We start from the raw sequence: 24300 nt of genomic DNA, 5'->3' as shown, positions 1-24300 counted from the left end.
CAAAAGCGTCCAGAATAAGTGTGCGCATTGGCAAAGATACAACAGCACATTCACATCACACGGACCAACCGCGTCCCGAGTCCCCTGGCCTTAGCACGGAACAGGTGCACAGTTTGGACGCCACTTTTAAGGCACCGCGGGGAACAAAAGCCTGCTTGATAGACTGGTGGGTGAAAAGGAACACTCTGGGGCGAAAATAAATAGCAGCCTATGTGCATCCCTTTAAATTAAGGCGCGTCGTTACATTTGGGGGGAAAGCACCTTTAAGCCAAACAACGGGATCAGTGAACGCTCAGTGGAAGCTGAAGGGCCGCTACCTACACCCACACTGCTCCACCACCATGTCCTCGTACTGTTTGTAAACCACGTTGTTACCAGAGTCTATATACAAGATACTAATGGGGCTGAGTTTGGTAGGGACGCAGCAGCTCGGAGGCGTGCTGTTAGGGTCCATAGAGTTCATAAGCGTCTGTATGATGGCGTGGTTGGTGGGCTCCAGGTGTGACCTCAGTGGGAAGTCACATACTCCCTCGCAGTGGTACGCTTCGTAATCCAGAGGCGCGATGATCCAATCGTCCCAGCCCAGCTCTTTGAAGTTAACATGCAGTGCCTTTTTGCTGCACCTGGATTTGGACTTTTTCCCGTGTCTCTTGCCGTGTCTATTGCTCAGCGCGGTCCTTCTCCTCCTCCTCGGGCCCTCTCCCCGCACAGTCCGAAGTGAAACAGCTTCCTCCTCGGTCCTAATAACTGCTCCATCCGCACCATCTCTATCAGTCACTGATCTCCTCGATTTGATTTTCTCCTTCATTTCGTTAAACAAGTTTTCTCTCTTTTTTGAGCGCGTGTACGCCACTAGTAAGGCCTTCTCCTGTTGAGATCTGCCTGCTCTATCCAAACCCAGTTGTCTCAGATCCACCTCAGCGTCCGTTTTACCCAGAGTGACCCTCAGTTGGAGGCAGATTTGCTGATGTTTGTGAGGATACATTTTAAACAGTTCCCATACGTCTAAAACCTCCCATCCCGCTTTGGTGGCGTCCAGGGGGTCCAGTGACCTGGAGTCCAGCAGCGAGTCCGAGCGGCATGGGTAGAGCTGGATATCGTAGAGGCCAAGGGAGCTGTGCACGTCTCCCGACGATCTCCTAAATATCCTTAATTCCGCCCCAACCAGCTCTTCTTTGTCTGAAAGAGTTGAGACATCAAACGTGTACTTTTGTCTTCGCAGTGGAGAGTGCAAAAGATCGTCTGTGGGGATAGAAGAAGAAAATAATTGCAGTCAGATTCACTTAGAGAGTACAGTGTTCTGAAAGAGGGGGAGGGGCGCGCATTCTCCCATAAAGGCCTGCTTTCGCTCCCAAAACCCATCCCATGTCTTGTTTTCTTTCTTTCTTTTTTTTTTTTAGCCCACATAAAACATTCTTAAACAAACGACAACCGTCAAGTAACCTATTCTTTCAAAAATCTTTACGCGTTACGTGCTCATAATTTATTTTCTAAGTAGGCCTACACAAATACCAACATGAAATGGTACAATTACAAGCCCATTTTTAGAACATATATGGCTATTTTCTCCTCAAGCTGCAGTTTGTTTGCAACAAAAATCCTGCGCGTAAATATAAAATCAAAACCTAATCTTGATATTTTCCCATAACTAAAAGTCACTGTGCATGGCATGCATCTGAATCCCATGTCATTTTTAATCAAAGTCGTAATAAAATATGCCTTTTCCAGCAGACTCGATGACAGACTGATCTTAATTTCCACCTCACTGGCAGAACGGAAAAGGTAAGGTTGTCCTACTGTAACAGAGAAAGGAACAAAGCAAAGAGTATAAAAACAAGTTGTGTGGTGAAGTGAAGGCCCCTGGGTGCTGCTAGACACAACGGACCAAAGGCGACACAGAGCTGTACAATGTGGAACAATACACAATTAACTCATTATTCGGCCTTTAGAAGATGGACATGAAGGGGCTGTAGCTACTGAGCTACTGGACTCAGCATGTTCTCTCTGTATCCAAAAAAAAAAAAAAAAAAATGAGGCCAGGCCAGTTTATGTAGGCTAATTTGCATGCTATGCATATAGGGCTATTTTTTCGGCAACGTGGCTGCCATAATGTGGTTTAAATCAAGACAAGTTTGGAAACACGTGTGTTCTCGCTCTGGTAAATGGACTGTACCGTTTTGCAATGTTATTATTGTGGTTATAGTAATTCAAATCAAGGATAGGGGAAATGTCTTATTAAGGGGGATTAAGTGGTTTTAAATGGCGCCTGTTGCTTTAGTTTATGGCCACTGTTTTGGCTGAGCGTGAATGAATCAAAGTATGATCTGCCCCAGTTTAAACACGACTGTGATTATGGATCATAAATCACCAGTGAAAGAAAAAAGATCTGTGAAGTTGCTTGTCAGTTACCCTCGGTGATCCCCGTGGAGTCAAATCGTAAAAACGCACTGAAGGCAAGTGGTCTTTTCTCTGACTTTGTCGTATGGTCTGCATTAGAAGTGTTCCTTTTGCCCTTTTAATTTGTTTTCAAAAGGCACTCAGACAAATACGAGGCCAGCAAATAATTAACAGTTTTTATATATCCCCATCTTCCTCATTAAAACACTGGCACTCTTGAATTTCACTTCGTTTGCCAACGACAACATTATTCCCCTCAGCCCGCGCGTGCTGCGCGGTGTATTGGTGTTGACAGTGAGAAATGCAAGTCCTTAATTTCTCAGCTATGTTGAATGACACGTTTCCATTACGTGTAAAAATACTTGTAATTGAGTAGTTTTATTGCTCACTTAAAATTGGGGGCTATAACGCGGAGTTTAACGCGACCTTGTTGGTTTGTATCTGAACAAATGCAAAACATGTTTTTGTCATCTATGCCTCTGTTTCAAGTGGCATATTGAGGGGGAGACGGAGAAAGGGGAAAGGGGACGCCATCTGCAGCTTTAACGAGTTACCTCCATAGTGCCAAAAGTAATTTTCAGATTGGGTTTATTCTTTTACGATTTCGCCATTTCTGACCCTTAAGATCTATTTTATTGATGTTTTGTCTTATAGAAAACTACAACCACAAATCATTGATAGGCCTGTGTTATTTTGATAAGGTTACGCACTGTGGTGGGACAGGCGAAGGTATATTGTAGTGGTTGATGCAATATAACACACCGGGGATGCAGGGAATGAAAAGAGGAAAAAGAATAGAGCGGAGCTGAAAGAGCGAGGATAAAAAATAATTTTCCGCAATTAAAGTGGCTGTCGCAAAGGGAGGCTGTTGTAAACGAAGGAAAGTACGAAGCACTTTGCTCAACAGCTGAAGAAGCACACAATTTTCCCTACTCTTTCCTTTTTGGTAATGTGCCACCGTGGCCAACTGGACCATTATGGGAGAATGGACATTGTTTGATATGTTATGACATGAACACTCAGTTAAATCAGTGAGATCAAATACTTCAATCAGCCGTTCGATGCCAAGCGATGCTCACGGGGTCCAGCTCAGGGTCAGGGGCAGTGACACATCACATCACAATCACAAGAGACTTGGTGTTTGTGGCCTTGTCAAATCAGCCTCTCAGTCCTCCGGGAATTGCTCAAAGCGCTCAATTTTGAAGAAATAATACAATTGGATTTTTCCAAGATTTTTTTTAATCGTTTGGTTTACTTGGTTGAATATTATAGGATTGGGAAGACTGGCTTTTGCTGATTGCGCAAAGGAACTATGGGAACCACGGCTTTGTCGAAGGAGAAAGGGCAAACAAAGATAACCTTATTTCGTCCTATACAAAAGATTAACTCGGTTTATGTGACCTTGTGTGCGTCCTCCGTGTTTGTATTTATCAAATTATATTTGTTGTGGCATGCCCAAATCACTTGGTTATCCACATGACCCAAACACCTGTTTTTCACACAGACATATAGGCCTGCATCAAAATGGGGCCCGTCTAGAGTTGAAAGTAGGAATCCGCTGTATGACTAATAATAATAATAATGTAATCTCTTCATCTTAATCTTTGGATTTGTTATCATTTGGAATGTTTTCGTCAAAATGTAGCTACTTTTCACTCTCATCTTGGTCCATTTTGAACATCAGTGACAGTGATTTACAGCCTTCATTTAGAAAGAGCCCCAATTAGTGTTTTAGTGTCTTGTTACGCAGAGGTTACCTCAAGCCATATATCTTACACACATATATAATAATTATTATTAATAAGAAACTACTCTCATCTGGATATTTGTGCTCTGACTGGTTAAATGTTTAGACAAAACACAATAGACAAAGTTGTTAACTGAACAACTAACGGGGTTCAACTATTTAAAACATTGTCCCTTTTTATACCCTTTCGATGCGCCTTTAAAATGTGTGCGTAAAACACACGTAAAAGTTGCTTGTATTTTCTTCCACTTTAGACCTGATTCATAAAAAAAAAACAAAAAAAAACAAAAAAAACAAAAAAACACACATCTGCGAGATGACAGTGTGGGAGAGGAGAGTTATGCAAGAAACCAACCTGTTCCTCTGTCCACAAAACTCGTTATGGTGTTAGCAGACTTGGATGAGCGAAAAAAGCTTGCATTTAGTCCGAGCTTCTCCGCGGCTGAATACGTTCGGTAAATAGAAAGCATGTATTCATGCGGTACAATGCCGTCTTTAAACTCGTCTTTGTGATGATGAAACTGGTTCCCTACTGTATTCGAGTACGAGAAAATGTCTTTCAATAGTTTGTGTGACCTTTGTCCGTCCTGATGCAAGGCTTTAGTTACTCGGTGCCTTTTTGGTGTGGATGGGGAGATGATAGCTGCAGACTGAAAGCACGGTATATTCCCAAGGAAAGCAAAAATAAAGCCCAGAAAAAGCGTTATGTGCAGAGTCGCGTCCATGACTGAAAAAAGATGATCAACCGTTTGAGTGAGGTTTTGCTTTGTTTGAGGAGCAGTCGCTACTGGTGCTCGCGGTGATGGTGCGCGCGTCAGATGACTCTCTAAAACCTGCTGTCGCTTTACGCGAACTCTGCTCTCAGCGAGAAGATGTGTGTTTTGGGCTCCTCACAAGAGCAGAGAGTGTTGGGTCGAAAGAAACACGCCCACACGATGCACTGTGCAGCAGGCTTCCCAAACAAACTCACGCTCCGCTCAGAGCCACGAAGGACGCGGAGTTTAGACGAGCAACAGGAGGGACTATGAATTATGTTTGGTCAAGAGTACCACAAGAGGTCTTTAGCTGCTCCCCCGCTGGCAGCGCACACTCAACCGGTTTCATTATCAGGCACATTATAATAGTTTAAACATTTAAACTCTCAACTCAAAACGTAGTTTACGAAATACTTCTCTAATTAATTACATATTACACTTACACTTACATATTTAATTGGAGATTTTAAAAAAAGTTCCTTATCGAAAGGCTATACGCTTGGACAGTTTTAAAAGTCCTCAGAACACATCACGTTAAATTAGGTAGATAGCTCTACAGATGTAAACACAATATTTTTACGTTTTATTTTTTGCACGATGCATGGGTTCATATAAAGGCGATAGTAAGTATTTAGCAAACAACTCTACTGGCATCAAGCGGATTTTGTTAGTCATTGCAGGGGGGAAAAACACATTGGAGTAAAAATGGGACATAGCTGACATCATTATTATTATTGACATTAAACATATTGGACACTCACTCAGAAACAGATTAAATTGTAAACGTTTTCACCGCCCAAGCATTTATCATTGTGACCATTGTTGTCCTGAAGTGCCTCCTCATGGCTGTCCCTCATCAATCCAGTAGGGGATGCCAAAGATATCAAGACAAACTGGTAATTCGTAAATGCAGATGACTTTGAATCTATGCCCTGCTTTGAGCTCATCTTTGGTAACGAGCCCATTGAACAATGACAGCACCCGAACAAATGGTGCTAATGAACTAATGTTAAGTGATTTCATTTGCCACATTTGAAGCTTCTTAAACTCTTTCTGTTTCATCCTCATGGCCTAGCGCTAAATCTCTTGAAGATTTAGACGGATACTTTGTTACTCTTGATTTGCCAATATTACAACAGTAATTACATTTACAAGAAGATTTCAGCACCATGGAGAGGTAACGCGCCTTGACAATAAACATGACATTGCGCACTTAACTGTGGGCTGCACGCTGCACCGTCACACTGCAGTCATTGTCAAGGCAATGAAGGCACAGATGTGTAGTGGCGTTATAATGGTTCGATAAAATGTAGATGTAGGTTAGAAGCCAACAAACCTGCCATATTCTCTTTGCACATATAGGCTACGCAGTATTTCACATTCGTGGCGGTCACTCAGGGGTTAAGTAATGCCTTGCCTGTTATGTAACACTCTTGGGCATGGTATAGTCATATTGTGCCTGTCATGTCGGTGGTCTCGCTTCTTGTCCAATAGCGTTCGTCCAAGCTGCTGCGCGTGGAGGATAGAGCAGAAGTGAAACTGGAGCGGAGGAGACTGGTACCGCCGGAGCATCATCGTCAACAACAACATCAGCAGCAGCAGTCATCTGGACTCTTTGTGCTTCATACAGGAGACAAACATCATCACTCAGGCAGGTAAGATCTATCCAGTAGGCTATAACCATACAATTATGTAATAACATAGCCTAGATACATTGGCTTGAATTTGAGGAGATAAGAACATGTTGTATACGTCAATAAATTGGCGCAATTCGATGGTAGACTACGCCCGGTACTGAGAGCAAAAACTAGATTAGATCTAGACTAGATTTAGATTAGAATACATTTGTTATTATAGGCTACTCTATTGTTGCCATCGAATGCCATTGCATAATGGGGAATGAGTGTCAAGTGCAAAGCAACAGCGCAGGCATTGTTGGGAGACTTGGTAAACAAAGGGCGTAAAGGGAATTTATGCCTGTTTTAGCGTATGATACACAGGAGTAGCGGGATATTGTGAATTAAAAATAGCTTCGAAGGCCTGTTCACTTGAATGTACCACCCTAAGTCCGTCATCTTTGCTGACAAATTGCAGATGGATGCTTTTTGAGTCGGATCCTGAAAGTGAAAGGATTACTCACTGATGATCTAATGTATCCACAGTGATCCTGCAAATAGCCTATCTATAACATTTATTTAAAATGCATATTTGTATTTTACCTGTCACCCAAGTACCATAAACAGACATATAGATTTTGTGAAATGAAACATTTGTTGATAGATGGAGAAAAAGGCCTTTCTTTTTTCAGATGCTTTTGTTTGAACTTCATTAATAGTAGCCATGATGCTGGTTTTTTGATATTGGCCTGTGTGTAACTGTGCAATTGCAGGAATCCCTGTAAAGACCACCCTGTATGTACGTAAGTATGTAAGTATGGTATGATTCAAAGAAAAGACAACAGGAGGAATATTGTATTTTAAATCGATGTTGTTTGTTAAGATGTAGGCCTACAGACATGTGTTACTTAATACATGGTTCAGTACATGGATCAGTTTGTTTTCTTTGTGCGTCATCAGTGAAATTATACAACTTTAAACCTGATTACTCTCTTCACTCAAAGCACAAGAGTTGAAAGAGCGTGGTCCTTGTTAACATCAGAGAGAGGCATTAGGCTGTGTCCCTGATGAACAAGCAGGCTCACAAACCACACAGGATTATGGGAGATATTATTCACACCAATGTCATGCTGTTTCTGAAAGACCATCTGGACAGTCAAAAGGATGAAATGCCATATTGTTTGCCAATTACATCAACCACATAGTCTATGTATTGCTATTGCTTAGATCAGTGGTTTTAGCCATTTATATCCCTGTCTTGGTGATTGTAAGCTTATTTTTCAAATTTTATTAAATGTATTATAAGATTATATTGTATGATAAAAGACTAAAGAACACTCATAGCCTGCAAACAAACAACAAAACTCTATGAAACCATCTAAAGTTATTACATAACATTTGCTTTGAGTAAATATCAGCCTTTTCTATTAGATTGGCCTTTTTGTATTACATGTACATTTTCAATTGAATGACACACCAGTACATATATGTTTCCTTATATATAAAAAAATGATTGGTCTATATTTGTCCCTTGGTACCTTAGCCTGTTGTTAGGCACTTCTCTCTCTCCTCCTCTCTGCCCATTTTCTTCCTAATCTAATTGCACGATGCCCGAATAATGCCCTGTTTACCAGCTGTGCAGTGCTAAAGGATCAGTGTGGTCTGTGAGAATGTAGATAGTAAGGCTGAAGGCAACATGGCACACAGGCCCCAATGAATCAAAGCTATTTCTGAGGTGGAAGACTTCGATTCCCACAAGGGACTGCTCCAGTTTTACAATAGCAGGCTTGAAGAGGACAATTGGACAGGCAGTGCAGAGGAGTTGTGGTATATTTTGGAAAAGGAAATAAATAATATCCTTCCCTAGTGAAGTGATAGATTTTTGCAAAAGTAAATGGAAAGTAATAAAAAATATATTATTGAATACATAATTTTCTTATCAAGAGTAATTTAATTACAGAAAGGCCATTTTTGTGAACAACATCAACAAACTGATTGGTTTGGATTTAATGATGAGACTTCAGTGGAGGACAATTACATCACATTTCTCTTTACTCAACTGCTCTCTGCAAGGCAAAGACATAAAGAACAGAAAAAAACAGGTCAAAGGAATTGCACTATATATATAGAAGACTCTTATTTTGCAGTTTGTAGGCCTACTATTATTTCAATTAAAAATATCATATAAAACATGACTTTGTAGTAAAGTTCCACTTTGTAAGTATAGTCTTTTTGGCTGATCCCAGTTTCCAAACCTTTAGTCTATTGGCAGGCAGCCTGGCAGTTCTGGCATTAGGCAAGACCAAGTACTCTAGCTTTAAATGACTGAAAAACAACCAAGGGTTGGGTATAAGGAAGGTCCTGCTCTTATTCCTCTTGGTTAGAACATCTTAGTCAGGTTACTTGTGACTTGTGAATAAGTATGTGTGTGCACTATGAGTGGGTGGGACTTGTGCAGCACTAAAAGCCCATGTTTGTCAAAAGATTTGAGTGCCACGTCAAAACAGTGCCATATTCACAGCCAAAATGGCTCACTTAAAACTTCTGCTGTTTTTAGGGGAAAATTTATTCTGGAACACAATGGGACCATTCCAGGATTATGAGGTCAGTTGATCTATTTGCTGTTTTATTTAATTAGGGTTTTTGTAATTTGTAATTTATAAAAATATAATTTTTCATTATAGAAGTCAACACTTAAGTCACCTCGCAGCCGTATCCCACGTCTGGTACTACACCCGTATCGCCCAAAAGACAAAAGCTCAGCCATACCAGAATTACCATATTCAGAAGAAGAGGGGAAAGACTCTGATCACTCCAAAGGGACCATCAGCACCAACAGCTTCTCCTCTGGTATGAAATGCACTTACGTAATGGTGTAGTTTAAGATTCAGAAAGGTGTTATCTTTAATTTGACATGACATATAATTACGTAATCTGAAAACTCACTCTATCCATTATTGATTGACTTCCATGGCATTCACAGTGAATTTGAACTACGCTGCTTTGTCTCTGTTCTCTTTAAATCAAATTGTTGTACTGCAGCTGTGTGGAGGAAAGGTAAAATATTGAGGTAGTAAAAGTACCAAAAGTGTCCGCATAGTTGAACCATATATGTTGTTTTAAGTACAGATTCTGAGACCTCCTCAGTGCTTATACGTCAATAAGTACACAGCCAAGTAGATAAAATCAGGTTCAGGTCAATAACAGTTCAAATGACCCTTGGATTTTGGTTGACTGACTGAATTCTTTTCTCTCACTATTACTGTTCCTATACTATGATCACTATAAACTAGATGACACCGGCTGCCCCACCAGTAAGTCCATATCCCCCTCCAAAACCCCGTCCAGTTCAGAGCAGAGCACCCACAGCTCCCCCATGCTTCCTGAACGCACCACCAAAGTGAAGAGGGTCCGAGTGGTTGCAGGGGGATGTGGAGAGCTGCACCCCAGAACAAGACAAAAGAGGGAACTACGCTCTGCTATGAAACACAAAGGTAAGACAAACTGAACAGGATGGGCTTAAAGTTCCTATTAAATGATCTTCCTTGCTAAATAATATTACAGGTATAGCAAAAAGCCCATACAGCCATAGCATAATACACTGAAATGCGATCAATGAGAATTTCTCATTGCATTTATTTTAATATTTATTACCTGATAGTTCACACTGTAATATTGTAAGATAGTGGTGATTTTATTATTATGATTATTTTCATATGAGCGCTGAAGTTGTTGTCAAAACTGTTAACCATAATTAATCATGCTCAATTCACTAATTTAAATGCATTATATATTTATCTTTCTGCCCTCTTTTTACTGTGCAGTTGACAGTTGTGCTACTGAAATTTTTGGAATTGGATTTATGGAATTCACTGCATGATATTTACTTTGGGAACAAAGGGCAAAACTGCTGAAAACTGTGACTTAAATTGCTATCCCAAAATGACTTTTCACACTGACCAATCATGAGACAGAGAGGAGAGGAAGCTGATTGGTTGAGAGAAAGTTTCGGGGGCTTAGCCAATTAAGTTGATGAGCTAGAGGTGACTACACTTAATCTGAGTTGAGTTGATGTGCACACACTTAAGTTAATTCACCAAAGAAAGGAAGATTTATTGTTTATTTTTATGTCACTGTCGTCACCGAACACATAATATGGTTTTGTTTGACGGCAAAAGATGCTTCTCAGGTTTGACTGTAAAAATGACTTTTTAATCATACTGCGAAATGATATCAACAGAAGCTTTTGCGGCAAGAATGTTAGGTATTGTTAGACATTTTCAATTGAGCTTCTACAAAATATGGACTATTTCAATTAGGCATGCTTACTCAGTAAAATGTACCGCTTATGAGTTTAAAAAAGTGAGCAGAAGATTTTGAGATTTGAGTTGCCACTTATTTTGCAGGGAGTGAAGCAGATTTCAGCTCCTCCAGCAGCACTGGTAGCCCAAAGGCCAGAGAGACCGTTTCCTCAAACTCAGTTGGAAAAAAAACTCCAACTCGCAGGTACACATCCAGATTGGAAGTTGGTAAATAAAATACTTATAATATGAAATAACTCTTTTTCCCTTTGTCTAACCAAGCCGGACCACTCGCATCAGACTACTGCCCATTTTTAAACCTGCTGGGAGCCCAGTTGCAAACCGTGATGCAGAGCTGTATGCCCCCTACGGGACACCCCCCAGAGTGACCTCCTCCATTAACAGCAGCTGCAACTCAAGCCTCTCCTCAAGGTATCAGCCACTTCTCTATTATTCATACGTTGAGTGTTTGTGATGAAACACGTTGAGCTGCATGTGATAAATTCATAGTTAAATTGTGTATGGCTAGATGCTACAGATTTTTTTTTTTATTTTTTTTTTTTGAGATTTCCACAGTGTATGTATAATAATCTGTCATTGCCTTTCACTGAACTAATTTAGACTGAAAAATGTTAAACTTCAAAAGAAAACCGTTAACCCCAACATGGTAAATGCATTTGTCAGTGTTTATCCACACCATGTATTCATAAACGGCAAAACTGCAATTTCCTCCATACTAAAAATAAATAAATAAATAAATAAAAATACAATTAAAGCTATAATCTACCTTGTTTCTTAGCAGTAACTCTATGAATTTAAAGCAGTTATAAATTACACAATGTTCCTGCCGTGTCTCTGCCTGTGCAGTTTAGCATCATGTGACATCTCTCCCCCACTCTTTCTCTCTCCTTCTCCTGGTTCTATTTCTGGCAGCAGTGTGGTGCACTCTCATCAAAGCGGCCCGTATCCAGGTTGCCAGAATATTACTGAGGGCTAGCTAGGGGGATTGGCATATTTTGCCTACATTTAAAAATATAAACTGGATCTTTGTTCATTTCTTTTTGAAAATTGGGATACATGGCTTTTTTGTAATGCAATTGACTTAGGCATTGTCAGTGCATTCTGGTGCTGCGCCTGTATTTGGTTAATGCTGTATTTGAGCGTTTTTCTCCTGTAGTCTGCACTAATCCTAATGTCGGACAGTAATTCTCGGCTTCAGAGCATGTGCCTCACCAGCACTCATTTCCCAAGTTAATTATTTGTACATGGTGAATAACTGCAAGGTTTTTACATGATTGGTTCAAAATGTTTAGTAGGTGACAGCTGTCAGACCTACTATGAAGTACCACAGAGGGTGGATGTCCCAAAACCTGCATACTCACTGCAGCAGTTAGCTTTCTTGCTTTCACAGCAAGAAGGTCCTGGGTTCCATTCTGGGGCAGCCTGGGGCCATTCTGTGTGGAGTTTGTGTGTACTGCCTGTGTCTACCCCCAACAGTGACTTTTTCAAAGTACTTTATATAAAACTGTTTGTCCACAGAAGAGCCAGCCTGGGTCGGTACCATTCATGTGGAGACAACCATGGTGTCAGACCCCCAAACCCAGAGCAGTACCTCACTCCCCTGCAGCAGAAAGAGGTGGCCATTAGGCACCTCAGAACCAAACTGCTGGAATCTGAAAACAGAGTCCAAGACAGGTGGGTATGGGCCAGTAAATTTTAAAAATTAATATTGAAAATATAGTAGTTTATATTGTATGTCAGGATTAATAAAAAATTTGCATTAATATTGACCCACAGAGAAAATGAAATTGAAGAGCTGAAGGGGCAGCTGAGTCGGATGAGAGAAGACTGGATTGAGGAGGAATGTCACCGGGTAGAGGCCCAGCTGTCCCTCAAAGAAGCCCGCAAAGAGATCAAGCAGCTACGTCAAGTGGTGGAGACCATGAAGAGCAGCCTCATGGAGAAAGACAAGGGCATCCAAAAGTACTTTATCGACATCAATATCCAAAACAGAAAACTAGAGTCTCTTCTTCACAGTATGGAGTTAGCCCAAAGTGGTAATAGCATTGACAATGAACAGACTTTGGACTTTATCTGCGATGGCTCGAATGGTAGCGGGAAGAAGATGCTGGGTGTGGTGGATGTTGAGATGGAGCAAGGAGCAGAGGCGATGGCAGACAGTGGACTTCTTGTCAATGACGAGATGGCCAACAGAGCGGATATTTTAGAGCAAGTATTCATGTCCACAGCGGTAGATTGTAGTCAAGATACAAGTGGAAAGCTAAGGGTCGATGGGGCAATGCTAACCACACTGTCAGAGGTGTCTCCAAGTGACCAATCTGCTGGGCCTGTAAATACAGCATCAACAACTGTAACCCTATCCCAAATTGCACCATGCCAAGATGACAAGGAGGTTCAGACTGATCCAATGTATTCTGACATACAAGCCCTACTTCTCCAGCTGCTCAAGTTTCATGGCGTAACATTCGATGAACCCAGTCTATCAAGTTCAGAGAGTTTACAAGAACTCACAAATGGCAATCCACCATTACCCAACAACATTTCCCCCATCATAGACGAAAACCCAGATACCTCCACTGATTCAGGCATAGGGTCTGCAGAAGCCACAGAGAGCCCAAAGTTCATGGAAGAATTAGACTTTGACAGTGGGAGTGAGGAGCATCGTCTTACTTCTGGACTTGAGGTTGTGGAGAAACGGTACTGGAGCAACAACTTCCTGGTCGACCTGGTGGCAGTGGCAGCTCCAGTCTTGCCTACAGTGGCCTGGATGTACTCGAGGCACGGGGCGGATGGGAGTGTGCCATTTTATAACATCGCTGCTCTGATTAGGGGCTGTTGCATCATGGGATTGCATTCTCTTCGTCATGTGGCTAACGGGTCAGGCACTTAAAGGATTCCTGCATGCACTAACTAAAAGCACTTCTGCATCATTTGTGAAATTATCAAACACCTTAAATCTGCCAGTTATTTTAAAGCCACTTGACTTTGCACTCTAGTTTCCTTGAATTAGATGAACATGGTGATATGGAAGGGATTATTTATAAATGGTATTTATTATTTATGTATAAGCTAATCATCTAGGTAGATGGTTATGTGTGATTGTCCTGTACTGTCCCAAAATGTGTCACAGATTTTTAGAATGGGATATTTTGAAGGTGAATGTTTGTGTTGGAAAAGTCACCAGTGGTCACTTTTTGTGTTTTGTTTAAAAGGAAACCTTCAGCCAAAGCTTTAATGTCAAGTCACTCTTATTTTGTGAGAAGCATATATTTTTTTCCTCACTGGGAATAGAGCTTTATTTTGTACAACCTCTTGTGTATTGTTCATAGATGCTTCAACGCTGAAGACTTGTTGACGTGCCTGAGCTATGTGCAATACTGTTGGTAAACGTCAAATGTCCTTTTTAATATTAAAGCATGATAAATATTACAAACCTGACCACTGTCTCTGGCTTTTCAGGAACCACGGTTGTATGCAAGCTTTTTATACTATGATCAAAACAGTCACAGGGGCTCCAAGTTAACTAAAGGTCAAACTTAATCTTTGCCTAGGTTGTATGGTCCTGTGTCAGTAAAAAGCGTTGTCTTTTTCAGCTTTATTTTTTTGTCTTTAAATCCTGTTTTACATAAAGTGGATAAAACCAGATAAAGCTAGGGCTGACGTGTTCTAGAACTTGCCATTACATCTTATAGCTGTGAAATTTTTTATTTTTTTTTTCCCTGCCATAACATGAAGACATCAGCTCACACCCGATTGCTCTATTACATAAGAGTTCGAACACGGACATCCCTTCATTTGAGCGAAACGAAATGCATTAAATCCACTTATTCTAACTCCAAAAGCTGCAGCCCATGATGATCTCATCCCAAAAAGTAAACTAGGTCAGTGTCTGTGCAACTGTAGTGTACCCATGCAAACCAATGACATAACACCCACCCAATGCGTGCAAGTAAACATGTCTGAATCGACGCCAGTTGTTTGATTAGTGCGTCTTTGCCAGAAGGTGATGTACAAGTTGTATAACTACTTAAATCACACTTCACACTGCAAAACCACCATCACCATTGTCATTAACTTGATGGTAAACTATGTGGCATAAACAATTCATACAAGGACTTTAAAATTATGAACCTCAATGGGACTTGGTTACTTGGCTAATTAAAAATAAATGTTTCCATCATGCCATTATTAAATTGTATGCGTAATATCTCCAAGACAACAGTTGGGAACCAGTGAAAAGAAAATATACTTTCACAGTTAAAAATGTTTGTATATCAAAGATTCCTTTTAATAATTACATTTACATTTCTCTGTTCGTCTTTCCATTGTGAAGACAAAGAAACATCTTGCTCATGTCTTAAGAGCATTAATTTACAAATTACATGACCTGAATACAAATTTTTACATCCCAAACTGAAATGACATACGGTGACCTTCTATAAAATGCATCAGTTATACATTATATCAGAAAACCCAGAAGTGTGAATGACCCTTAGCAACTACATCATTAAGGTAAATTTGAATCAAATGAATGCTGGTGGAAAAATGGTGGAGAAAAGGGGATGTCTCAGGTGAACCTGTTTAATTGATAAATTTAAAAGAGCAACTTTAGAATCAGGGTCTGGGACTGTCCGCTGGCTCAGACCTGAGCAGTGATAAAATGTTACGAGAGCTTGACGGCCATTTTCTGCTCTTTTTTCATCATCCTCTGTGCCTCTTTCTCCATCTTCTTCCTCTGCTGCTCCATATATCGCTTCTCACGCTCAGCCATCTTCTGTTCTCTGCAGCAAAAGAACTAGCATCATTACATGACTCACTAACAGAAGCATGGTCAGCTGGAAGTGAAAGGTCATAATCTAGTACTTTCTCTGATTATTTAAAGAAAGACATCGCCATCTGCTGGCCAGTCCCATATGTTACATGGTTTAAAGCACTTCAGCCCTCCAATCAGTTGAAAGGACACATTTTAACAGAAGGGATGTCCATCATATTTGAGTATGAACTTAAAATCTTATTTGTCTCATGATTAAAGGGCTATAGCAAAAGGTAAATGGGTATAAAGATAAAACAGATGCCTGGAAGGAAAAATACATATATATTTATTAATTACCTTAAGACCTCTTCAGCCTCCCATGCAGCATCAGATTCTTCCTCCCAGGCATTTGTGTCTTCCTGCCAGGTGTCCAATTCCCCCAACTCAGCCTATAATCAGTATTAGTCACTACTATAAAACAAACTCCATTTTCAACTAAATATTACTTTTGTAGTGCAAAGACATTATCTTAAGCTACACAAAGTGAAAATGATATTTACTGAAGGAGGACTGAAAGTCATCATGTCCTGAGAAGCTGCCAGTCGACTGGAGAAACCTGAGGAGCCATCGGGCACCAGGTAATTTGCAGGTTCCCTTTTCTTTAACACAATCTGCAATACAAAAAATTTACTCTTAATATGTTTGGTTAAATTATACAAATCTGCCTGCTTATCTGGTTAGCAACTTTTGTGTTACAATTTGTCAGTCACACTTCATGAAGTGACCTTTTGTGTTTTCCTAATAGTTGGGGCCATGTCTTTGAAGTAGTCTGGCTCTTCTTCTTGGTCATTAGCTGAAGGGGTGATGTTTCCATTTCCACCCTCAATTTTGATACTGGTAGGAGCATCTTCATCCCAAGAACTCCATTCTTCTATCTCAGGCTGTGCAGACTAGAACACAGAAAAAAATTGCCAATAGATGAATAAAATCTTCACAAACAATGATGGGGTACATGAAAAATAACAAAAGACCAATAGCTTAATATCATTGTAATTGTAAATGTTATCCTTTATACAAGGCTGTCATATCCCATCAACCAACACTTTAATAATACAAAAAATAATAGTGTTAACTTGTACGTAATTTACGCCAATTGTAATACTGACCTGCTTTGGTACCGATGAGGAGTAATCCACTGTTGTTGGGAGAGTTACTTGATCACCACTGAGCTTGCGACCTCTTCCACTCCTGCAGGTAATGTTTAGAACTGTAAATACTGTGTAATTACAGCAGAACTCTGAGACACATTGTTTCATTAAGAGGGTGTGCTTACCTGCATATTAGCTTTTTAAAGAATGAAAGCAAGCTGGCTAGGCATGTGCAAATCTTGAAAAGGCGGAATTGAGTAATGGCCATGGCAAAGTAAGCTAAAGGCGGGGGAAAATGTCAAATTTTAAGGGAATATTCAGACAAAAATATTGTATAGTCTGTATCATAATACACAGCTGTACAGTCGCAGTACAGGTGCAAATACACACACACAACCGCTCTTTAATCCAATTCAGTTTATATGATTTTATTATATACAATGTTATTGTATTGAGTTACCTTTTGAGATGTTACACCGTAAGCAGAGCAGCTGCTTTATCGTGCAGCAGGGTACTCAAATTCATTTGAGCTTGATGCTAACCGCTGTTTGCTAGCTTTGTCCAGAAACAATCATTTTCTGTACTTTTTGAAGGTGTGTGTGGACAGAAAATAACTGAGAAATATTAGAAAAGATTATAAATTGCCACAAACCAGCACCGCTTACTGACAATGGCTTGTAAATTATGTCGTCGCTCATCTCTGTCCCATGGCTGCCATCATTGAGGGGGAGCAGGAACAGGGAAGTGCTTTAGCTCCGCTGCATTCACATCCCGTCGGAGACAAATGTGCTGGGGAGTGTTGGCTATTTTAGCCAGATATTAGGCTACACACACATCCGATGTTAATATAGGTTTATTATGAGTTTCTTTATTCTCAAACTACACAGTGTCATCAAGAACGACTTAATCACTAATTATGGCAATATTTCGGGGACACGAGCACAAATTAAATATAAAATAAACGAATCATTCTAATAAACAATAAATGAATGTATAAATAGCAGGAAAATAGTCAATACAGTTTAACTATTAGACATTAAAAAGACGCCAAAGACAACAACCAGAATTGTTTATGTGAAAGAAAAATAAAGTGACGTGTTCACGAGGACGTTTCCCTCCACCATCCAATCAGCGTGCGTGCTGAGCGGAAGTGGGATATTTGAAAACTGTTTCTGCCAGTTGACTGCAAGATTTTTCATCGCTAAAGAGGAAAGGGATCAAATAAAATCAAAAAGGTAGGACACGTTTTGATCGTACTGTATTAGAAGTTTTGGAAATCTGGAATTAAAGCGAAGAGCTACAGCGATAAACCTCACACTTGATAAATCTAGAGCAGAAAAGCAGCAAGACAGGCCACCGAATAACCATAGCTAGCTCGCTAACCATGACATATCCAATAGTAATAGTAGAAAATAACAAGCCACTGCAATAAAAGTCTGTCTCCTACAGCATTTACTTGTATAACAATGTAATATGCCAACCACTTCAAAAATCAAGCTCAAAAATTGTCAAAACAAAACTTTTTGCTTTTAACTTTTTCTGGCATTGCTATTGTCAAGAACATATAGAAAACAACCATTTCGGAGCAGCATAGGCAATTGTGACATATTTAATCAACACATGTTATTAAATATAATGAATCAAATATGAATTGCTGCTCCACCATATTATCAATATAAACCTGTGGGTAATACTGCCTTATAACAAAAAGTAAAATTATCTCACAATGCACAAGTATTTATTATTATTATATATTTTTTTTTAAGATGGAGGCAGAGGAACATACAGACGAGGAACACACAGACAGGAAACAACGACTTGCTATGATTTATCAAAGGCTTAACAAAATTAAAAAGGGTCTTCATGATGGTATGTATTGCCTATAGTGCTCCAGCAAAAATAATGCACATCCATTGTGTTGATTAAATATTTTCATTTTGCAGATGACACAGACAATATAAACCAGGTTATTGGGTCAAATTCACCTGAATCATGCCTTTCATATTTGATGGAGTTGGAAAAGAAAGGAGATCCTCATGTGGACCATGGCCATCTCACTAGACTTCTAGACTTTTATACAAGAGTATTTTCTAATCTGCCACTTGGAAAACACAGTCAAAACGAAAGCTATGCCAAGATGTTGGTCAGATTTGCAGAGCTCAAAGTGTAAGTATTTATGTTTAGTAAGAGGCATAGTTTAAACCAAATATTGTTTTTAAATCTCTTTTTCTTCATTTATTTCTTTTTTTTTTTTTTTTTTAGAATTCAGGATGTCAATGAAGCAGAGGCTAATTTTAATGTGGCAAGATCTCACAGTCAGAGCTTTGCATTTGTTCATATTGCCCATGCAAGGTTTGAGGTTTCTCAAGGTATATTTTCATGCTTTGTTAGATGCATTTTTTCTATGCATTGTGCATTGTTTGAGTGTCAACTACTATGTTACTAGAAAACACAAAGAGGGCCATTTATATTCTTCAAAGTGCTATTGAAGTTGGTGCTAAACCAAAGGAGCTGCTGGAGGATGAATTGCAGAGGATACAATGTGGGAAATTGCAGCAATCAAATTTGGAAGATAAAGAGAATTTGCCATGTTTGTGTTTTATATTTATATATTTACAGATTCTACTATTGAGTGCATTTGCTTACAGTTTTTTTGGTCTTTTTTTTAGCATTATCAAACAATAATGCCAGTGATTCTGAGAAGAAAGGAACAGAGTTCACTAAAATAAGCAGAATATCAGATGGTACGGGAGACTTGCAAATGTCCAGTAATTTTGGTTCAAGGTAGGACTAAATTGGAAAATCATCTCTTTAAAAGATACATTTTTACAAATATTTGCTCTTCAGATCTGAGGCATGCATTGGATCAGATGATCAACTTCCTGTTTGGAGGTCTGTTTCTCAACGCAAGAGACCAGTTGTCATGGTAGGTGGAACTTGCTAACAAAATACTTGAGGATATCTGTTTGTGTGTTAAAATTTATTTTATTTTCAGCCAGGGAGAGTTCCTGTTGTTCCCTTTTCTATTCCAGAAAATGATGACGACTGCATTAATGGAAAATCTGCAGTTAGTGCTCCAAATATGTCTAGGTATGTTTGTGAACTTAAATGCATGTATCATAATTCACCTCTGATGCCACAAGTGTTTCCTTATCAAAAACTTACTTTATTTTTGTTTTAGGTATCTATCCGGTTCCACTGTGACCAGTATGCCCAAATTGTGTTCTGCTAAGAAAAAAATGGCAGACAGGGACCTGGACATTATCCAAGTAAGTTCTGTTTGCTATCGCCATTAAAAATTGTTGTTTTTCTTCTAGACCTTGTATGAAATTTTCATCTTCACCTGCTATGAGTGCCTTTCACCCACAGGCTTCTCAGTACCTCTCAGACACCTTAAATACTTGCCTTTGCCTCTGGCCTCCTCTCAGCTCTCAGAAAGCTCTTCATCTCATGGAGTAGACTCCCACAGTCTGGAATTCACCAGACTAGTGACTAGTGAATTCAGTTGGCTAAATTCACTAGTCCCTAGTCAAAACAGTCCTGTCTTATCTGGTTTATATCTCTAATGACCAATTTCCCTACAGTGCCTTGGATGTCTTGCAAGGCAATCATAAATCAGTAGCATAGAAATTTCTGACAGAGGGTTATGACTAATTTTATTTTCCTTTTTGAACTGTTTTTATTTTTAAATTCACAGACATTTGCTTTAAGTCCAGAGCCCTGGGAGGGCCAAATTGACTCTACCACAACACTTCTAAATACAAAAGACGCCTCACGGATGGAAGGTATTCATTCATTTGTAACTTTTAGTAATTAAATTGATTCATTTTTTTGATGCAGTAAACCTTACATTCATTATCTCTTAGCAGATTTAACATTCAATATTGACCAGATTGTCAACACACAATCTCCTGAGACATGTTGGACTCACCTCAAGAATCTAGAGAAGAGGGGGAATCCACAGACAGATAGTTATTTTCTCAACAAACTTAAGGACTTTTACTCAAAAATATTTGCAAAAATGCCAATAAGACAATACAGTAAAAATCCAAGCTATGCTAAGATGTTAGTTCGATATGCAGAACTCACAGGGCAAGTATTTCTGGGTGAATTATCTGCGCTGTAAAGGAGAAATTATTTTAATATCTCACATTGCTCTGCAGTATTGAAGACCCAGATGATGCACAAGACCATTTCATTGTCGCAAGATCAAACTGCAAAGGATTTGCATTTGTCCACATAGCATATGCCCAGTTTGAAGTTACTCAAGGTAGTCCATCTGATCTGTGTTTTTTGTTTTGTTTTTTTGTCTGCAGGTATGTATTCTATAATTCAAGATGGGACATGTTTTATCTTCTCTTTTAGGTAATGTTATGAAGGCAGGTTCTATTCTTCACAAAGCTCAGATGTTAAATGCCAAACCAACTGAGCTTTTAGATTTAGCCTTGCGGAATCTCAAAGATGGACAGGAGCAGTTGATATCCAATAAGGAAGACCAGTCAATGGGTGAGGAGTGATGATCATATATTTGTATAATGTAAATGTATGTCAATGTTGTATGTATTTTGTTAAATATTTTATACACTAATTAGTGGTATACATTCATTAGACCACCAGACTGGGCAAGAAAATTTAATTCCTAATTTGGCAAAAGAGACCTTCCCACCTCCACAGCGAGTCCCAGTTAATCGAAAGGTAGAACAACCTGTATGTATCAGTAAGGAGTCTGCGCCTGAGTGGAAAGTCCCACATATTCGGCAGGTGTCACCAGAGGTATGCATTGGCATCTTATTGCTGCTAATGGTTTGTCCTTTAAAGATATGTTGTTGTAGCATTACTGTTGTTTTGTAGGATAAAAGAGAAACTCCTCCTGATCCAAGGCTTAAGTCTCAGTCTTTGGCCTTAGTTCCCACTCCCTCCTTTCACCCGACATCCAGACCTAACCCTCAAATGGTCTGTCAAACTCCCAACAATTATAAAAATCCTTTCCCTAACAGGTAACAATTTGTATTAGTATAAGTAAACTTATACACTCTTCTAACAAGTGCATTTGATGGTTTTCTCTTATTTCTGGTTCTAGCTTTATTACCCCTGTTGTAAAGAGATGTGCTGAAGAGTCTTCCTCCACAGCTTCGGCAAACACAGCCAGACCTATGCAGCAGCCATTTACACCACAAAACCAAGTCATTTTCCAGACTCCACAGGTAATGTTCACTCCTCTAACCTACTCTATTAAACAAAGCACCAAATTAATACCAGTAGATAAATGATTATTTAATGTGAATTCTTTTATAGTCTTCCATTCCAACAATATCAAATGACTCCATTACTATTAAGGGCAAACAGTTCTTCATTCTGAAGATAATTGGCCGTGGTGGATCTAGCAAGGTAAGTTAATGTAATTTTATTTTATTTTTTCCTGCACATCTGACAATGTGATGTTAATGCTAAATGTTTTTGTCGTCACCAGGTCTACCAGGTTCTTGACCATAAAAAGCAGTTGTTTGCTGTGAAATATGTGGACTTGGAGGAGGCTGACCCACAGACAGTGGAAAGTTACAAAAATGAAATTGAGCACTTAAACCATTTGCAGCAATACAGCGATCAAATTATAAAGCTCTATGATTAGTGAGTCCAAGGATATCATCAGAATAATTTTTATAGCTTTTTTTCACTAATTGCCTTTCTGTCACCAGTGAAATAACAAACAGCTACATCTACATGCTGATGGAGTGTGGAAACCTGGATCTAAACACCTGGTTACGAAACCGGAAATCTGTTAATCCTCTGGAGAGGAAGTTTTATTGGAAGAATATGCTGGAGGCTGTACACACAATCCACAAGCATGGTGGGTTATTTTTTTAATTTCAGATAATCATAATAAATGTTTATATTTTAACTCTATCTTTCTGGATCTTGCAGGGATTGTACACAGTGACTTGAAACCAGCTAATTTTGTCATTGTGAATGCTTCACTGAAGTTGATTGACTTTGGGATTGCAAACAAAATTCAGCCTGATGTGACAAGCATTATGAAAGATTCACAAGTAATATTAAAAATGCACATTTTATAAAATGACATGAATTATCTAATGAGAGCGGAGATGTGATTTGTATTATTTATCATCACAGGTAGGCACTCTGAACTATATGCCCCCTGAAGCCATCAAGGACACTTCATCCCAAGGAAAGGCCCGTTCAAAGGTACTTGATATAATCGATATAACGCAATATTTTCAGTACTTTTTCACATGCTTTTTTTCCCAGTAATTTTCTTATGGTAAAACCAGTCACTATCGGATTACATATTTTTTTTATTTCTGAACCCCTAGACTAACAGGGGCTGGGCAATATGGTACAAAGTAAATACAATAAAATTATATCAGAATTTTAAATAATGCAATTATGTAAAAAAAAATAATAATAATTTCATAGTGAGAGACTATTGACACTCCCCCGCTAATTGAAATAAATTAACTCTTGGTTAGTTAAAATTTGTTCCAATAGAAATGCATTGCTTTCCAAATCAGGACCAATCACTGGATTTTAATTAGATTTAGTATTTGAGTACACTACAATAACATTTTATGAATTCAAGAATTCAGGAGAATAAGGTAGCCAGTGCATATTATGTTATTAACACTATTTCCAATACAAAACAGATCAGCCCTAAAGGAGACGTGTGGTCACTTGGTTGTATCCTGTACTGTATGACCTATGGGAAGACCCCATTCCAAAGCATCACAAATCAGATTGCAAAGCTTCATGCCATCATTGATCCCTCCCATAAGATTGACTTCCCTAACATATCAGAGAAGGACCTGCTGGATGTATTAAAGGTGAGACAATCTTGATTTTTATTTTATTTTTTTTGTCACTGTCTTTTTTAAAACCATGTATTTTGCTCCCTCCCAAAACAGAGGTGCTTGGTACGGAATCCCAAAGAGAGAATTTCAATTGCAGAGCTGCTGGAGCATCCCTACCTTCAACTAAAGCCACAAGCTTCACCTGAGCCAGGTATTCACCAACCCTATTTGAATTCTGTAACACAAGTTATAGGACTGTCAAATATATAATATATATAATATATGTTGTATGTTTTTACCTGTTTTCAGAACGGCCGTGCAATCGTGATCTCCAGAAAATCCTAACAGATCTTGCAGCTCTTCAGTCTCCAAACAGCATTGTCCGGGCTGCTAATGTAAGATTATGTATTTTAAATATAATAATTGAAAGTGCTTTGTTTGATCTTTTTTTCGCCCCCAGAATCTTGCTCGAATGTGCAGCAGTGGTAGAAAGCTGGATGTTGCTGAGTGTGCAAAGTCTTCATCCTGAGTGAAAATGTTTTGTTTTTTGTTTTTTTTTGTTTTTTTTAAACCTTTAGTTAACTATTTTAAACCACTTCATCACTGTACAACTTTTTTGTGCTTGGTTTTTTTTTTTTATCTGTATAGCCTATACATTATTTTCAAACAAAATCATTATATTCTAAAAGTATAGTGTTTCGTGTGTGTAACGTTTACATAAATGGCTGAAACCTATTGTGAAGAGTTATTTTGTGG

At 39.1% G+C, this 24300-nt stretch overlaps 4 protein-coding genes across 7 annotated transcripts; 2 read left to right on the top strand and 2 right to left on the bottom strand.

The window, feature by feature from the left end:
- Positions 1–242: 242 nt before the first annotated feature.
- On the bottom strand, positions 243–4869 carry gdf6a (growth differentiation factor 6a). The gene is made up of 2 exons (XM_020937576.2): positions 4500–4869; positions 243–1242 (listed from the first exon to the last, which is right to left on the bottom strand). Exons 1-2 carry the CDS (start codon positions 4867–4869, stop codon positions 314–316), a joined length of 1299 nt encoding a protein of 432 aa, XP_020793235.1. The 3' UTR covers positions 243–313.
- A 4198-nt stretch (positions 4870–9067) lies between these two features.
- sybu (syntabulin (syntaxin-interacting)) lies at positions 9068–14275 on the top strand. Of its 3 annotated transcripts, XM_055163805.1 has the most exons (7): positions 9068–9119; positions 9200–9365; positions 9809–10009; positions 10904–11021; positions 11099–11248; positions 12356–12511; positions 12614–14275. In XM_055163805.1, exons 1-7 carry the CDS (start codon positions 9096–9098, stop codon positions 13725–13727), a joined length of 1929 nt encoding a protein of 642 aa, XP_055019780.1. In that variant the 5' UTR covers positions 9068–9095; the 3' UTR covers positions 13728–14275. The 3 variants fall into 3 exon arrangements, with proteins under 3 accessions (XP_055019780.1, XP_055019779.1, XP_055019778.1); XM_055163804.1 differs by lacking the exons at positions 9068–9119; positions 9200–9365; positions 9809–10009 and adding an exon at positions 10562–10704 and having other exon boundaries at positions 10922–11021; XM_055163803.1 differs by lacking the exons at positions 9068–9119; positions 9200–9365; positions 9809–10009 and adding an exon at positions 10564–10779 and having other exon boundaries at positions 10922–11021.
- Positions 14276–15103: 828 nt separating this feature from the next.
- Positions 15104–17492, bottom strand: ebag9 (estrogen receptor binding site associated antigen 9). The gene is made up of 7 exons (XM_020937483.2): positions 17199–17492; positions 16924–17017; positions 16757–16838; positions 16376–16540; positions 16151–16261; positions 15948–16039; positions 15104–15618 (listed from the first exon to the last, which is right to left on the bottom strand). Exons 2-7 carry the CDS (start codon positions 17004–17006, stop codon positions 15501–15503), a joined length of 651 nt encoding a protein of 216 aa, XP_020793142.1. The 5' UTR covers positions 17007–17017; positions 17199–17492; the 3' UTR covers positions 15104–15500.
- A 342-nt stretch (positions 17493–17834) lies between these two features.
- Positions 17835–24214, top strand: ttk (ttk protein kinase). Of its 2 annotated transcripts, none has more exons than XM_055164194.1 (25): positions 17835–17973; positions 18505–18607; positions 18682–18904; positions 19001–19107; positions 19185–19328; positions 19408–19522; positions 19586–19664; positions 19734–19828; positions 19920–20007; positions 20436–20523; positions 20605–20830; positions 20902–21008; positions 21104–21244; positions 21348–21511; positions 21590–21735; positions 21819–21942; positions 22034–22126; positions 22209–22366; positions 22435–22586; positions 22661–22785; positions 22871–22942; positions 23401–23577; positions 23659–23755; positions 23854–23939; positions 24005–24214. In XM_055164194.1, exons 2-25 carry the CDS (start codon positions 18505–18507, stop codon positions 24071–24073), a joined length of 2979 nt encoding a protein of 992 aa, XP_055020169.1. In that variant the 5' UTR covers positions 17835–17973; the 3' UTR covers positions 24074–24214. The 2 variants fall into 2 exon arrangements, with proteins under 2 accessions (XP_055020169.1, XP_020792807.2); XM_020937148.2 differs by having other exon boundaries at positions 20608–20830; positions 24005–24213.
- Positions 24215–24300: the final 86 nt, after the last annotated feature.

This window comes from Boleophthalmus pectinirostris, unplaced genomic scaffold (assembly GCF_026225935.1).
Source record: "Boleophthalmus pectinirostris isolate CB_2022bp ecotype Guang Dong unplaced genomic scaffold, ASM2622593v1 HiC_scaffold_6, whole genome shotgun sequence".
NCBI classification, from domain to species: domain Eukaryota; kingdom Metazoa; phylum Chordata; class Actinopteri; order Gobiiformes; family Gobiidae; genus Boleophthalmus; species Boleophthalmus pectinirostris.
The sequence above is the reverse complement of the archived record's forward strand: the minus strand, read 5'-3'. Positions and strand labels throughout refer to the sequence as shown.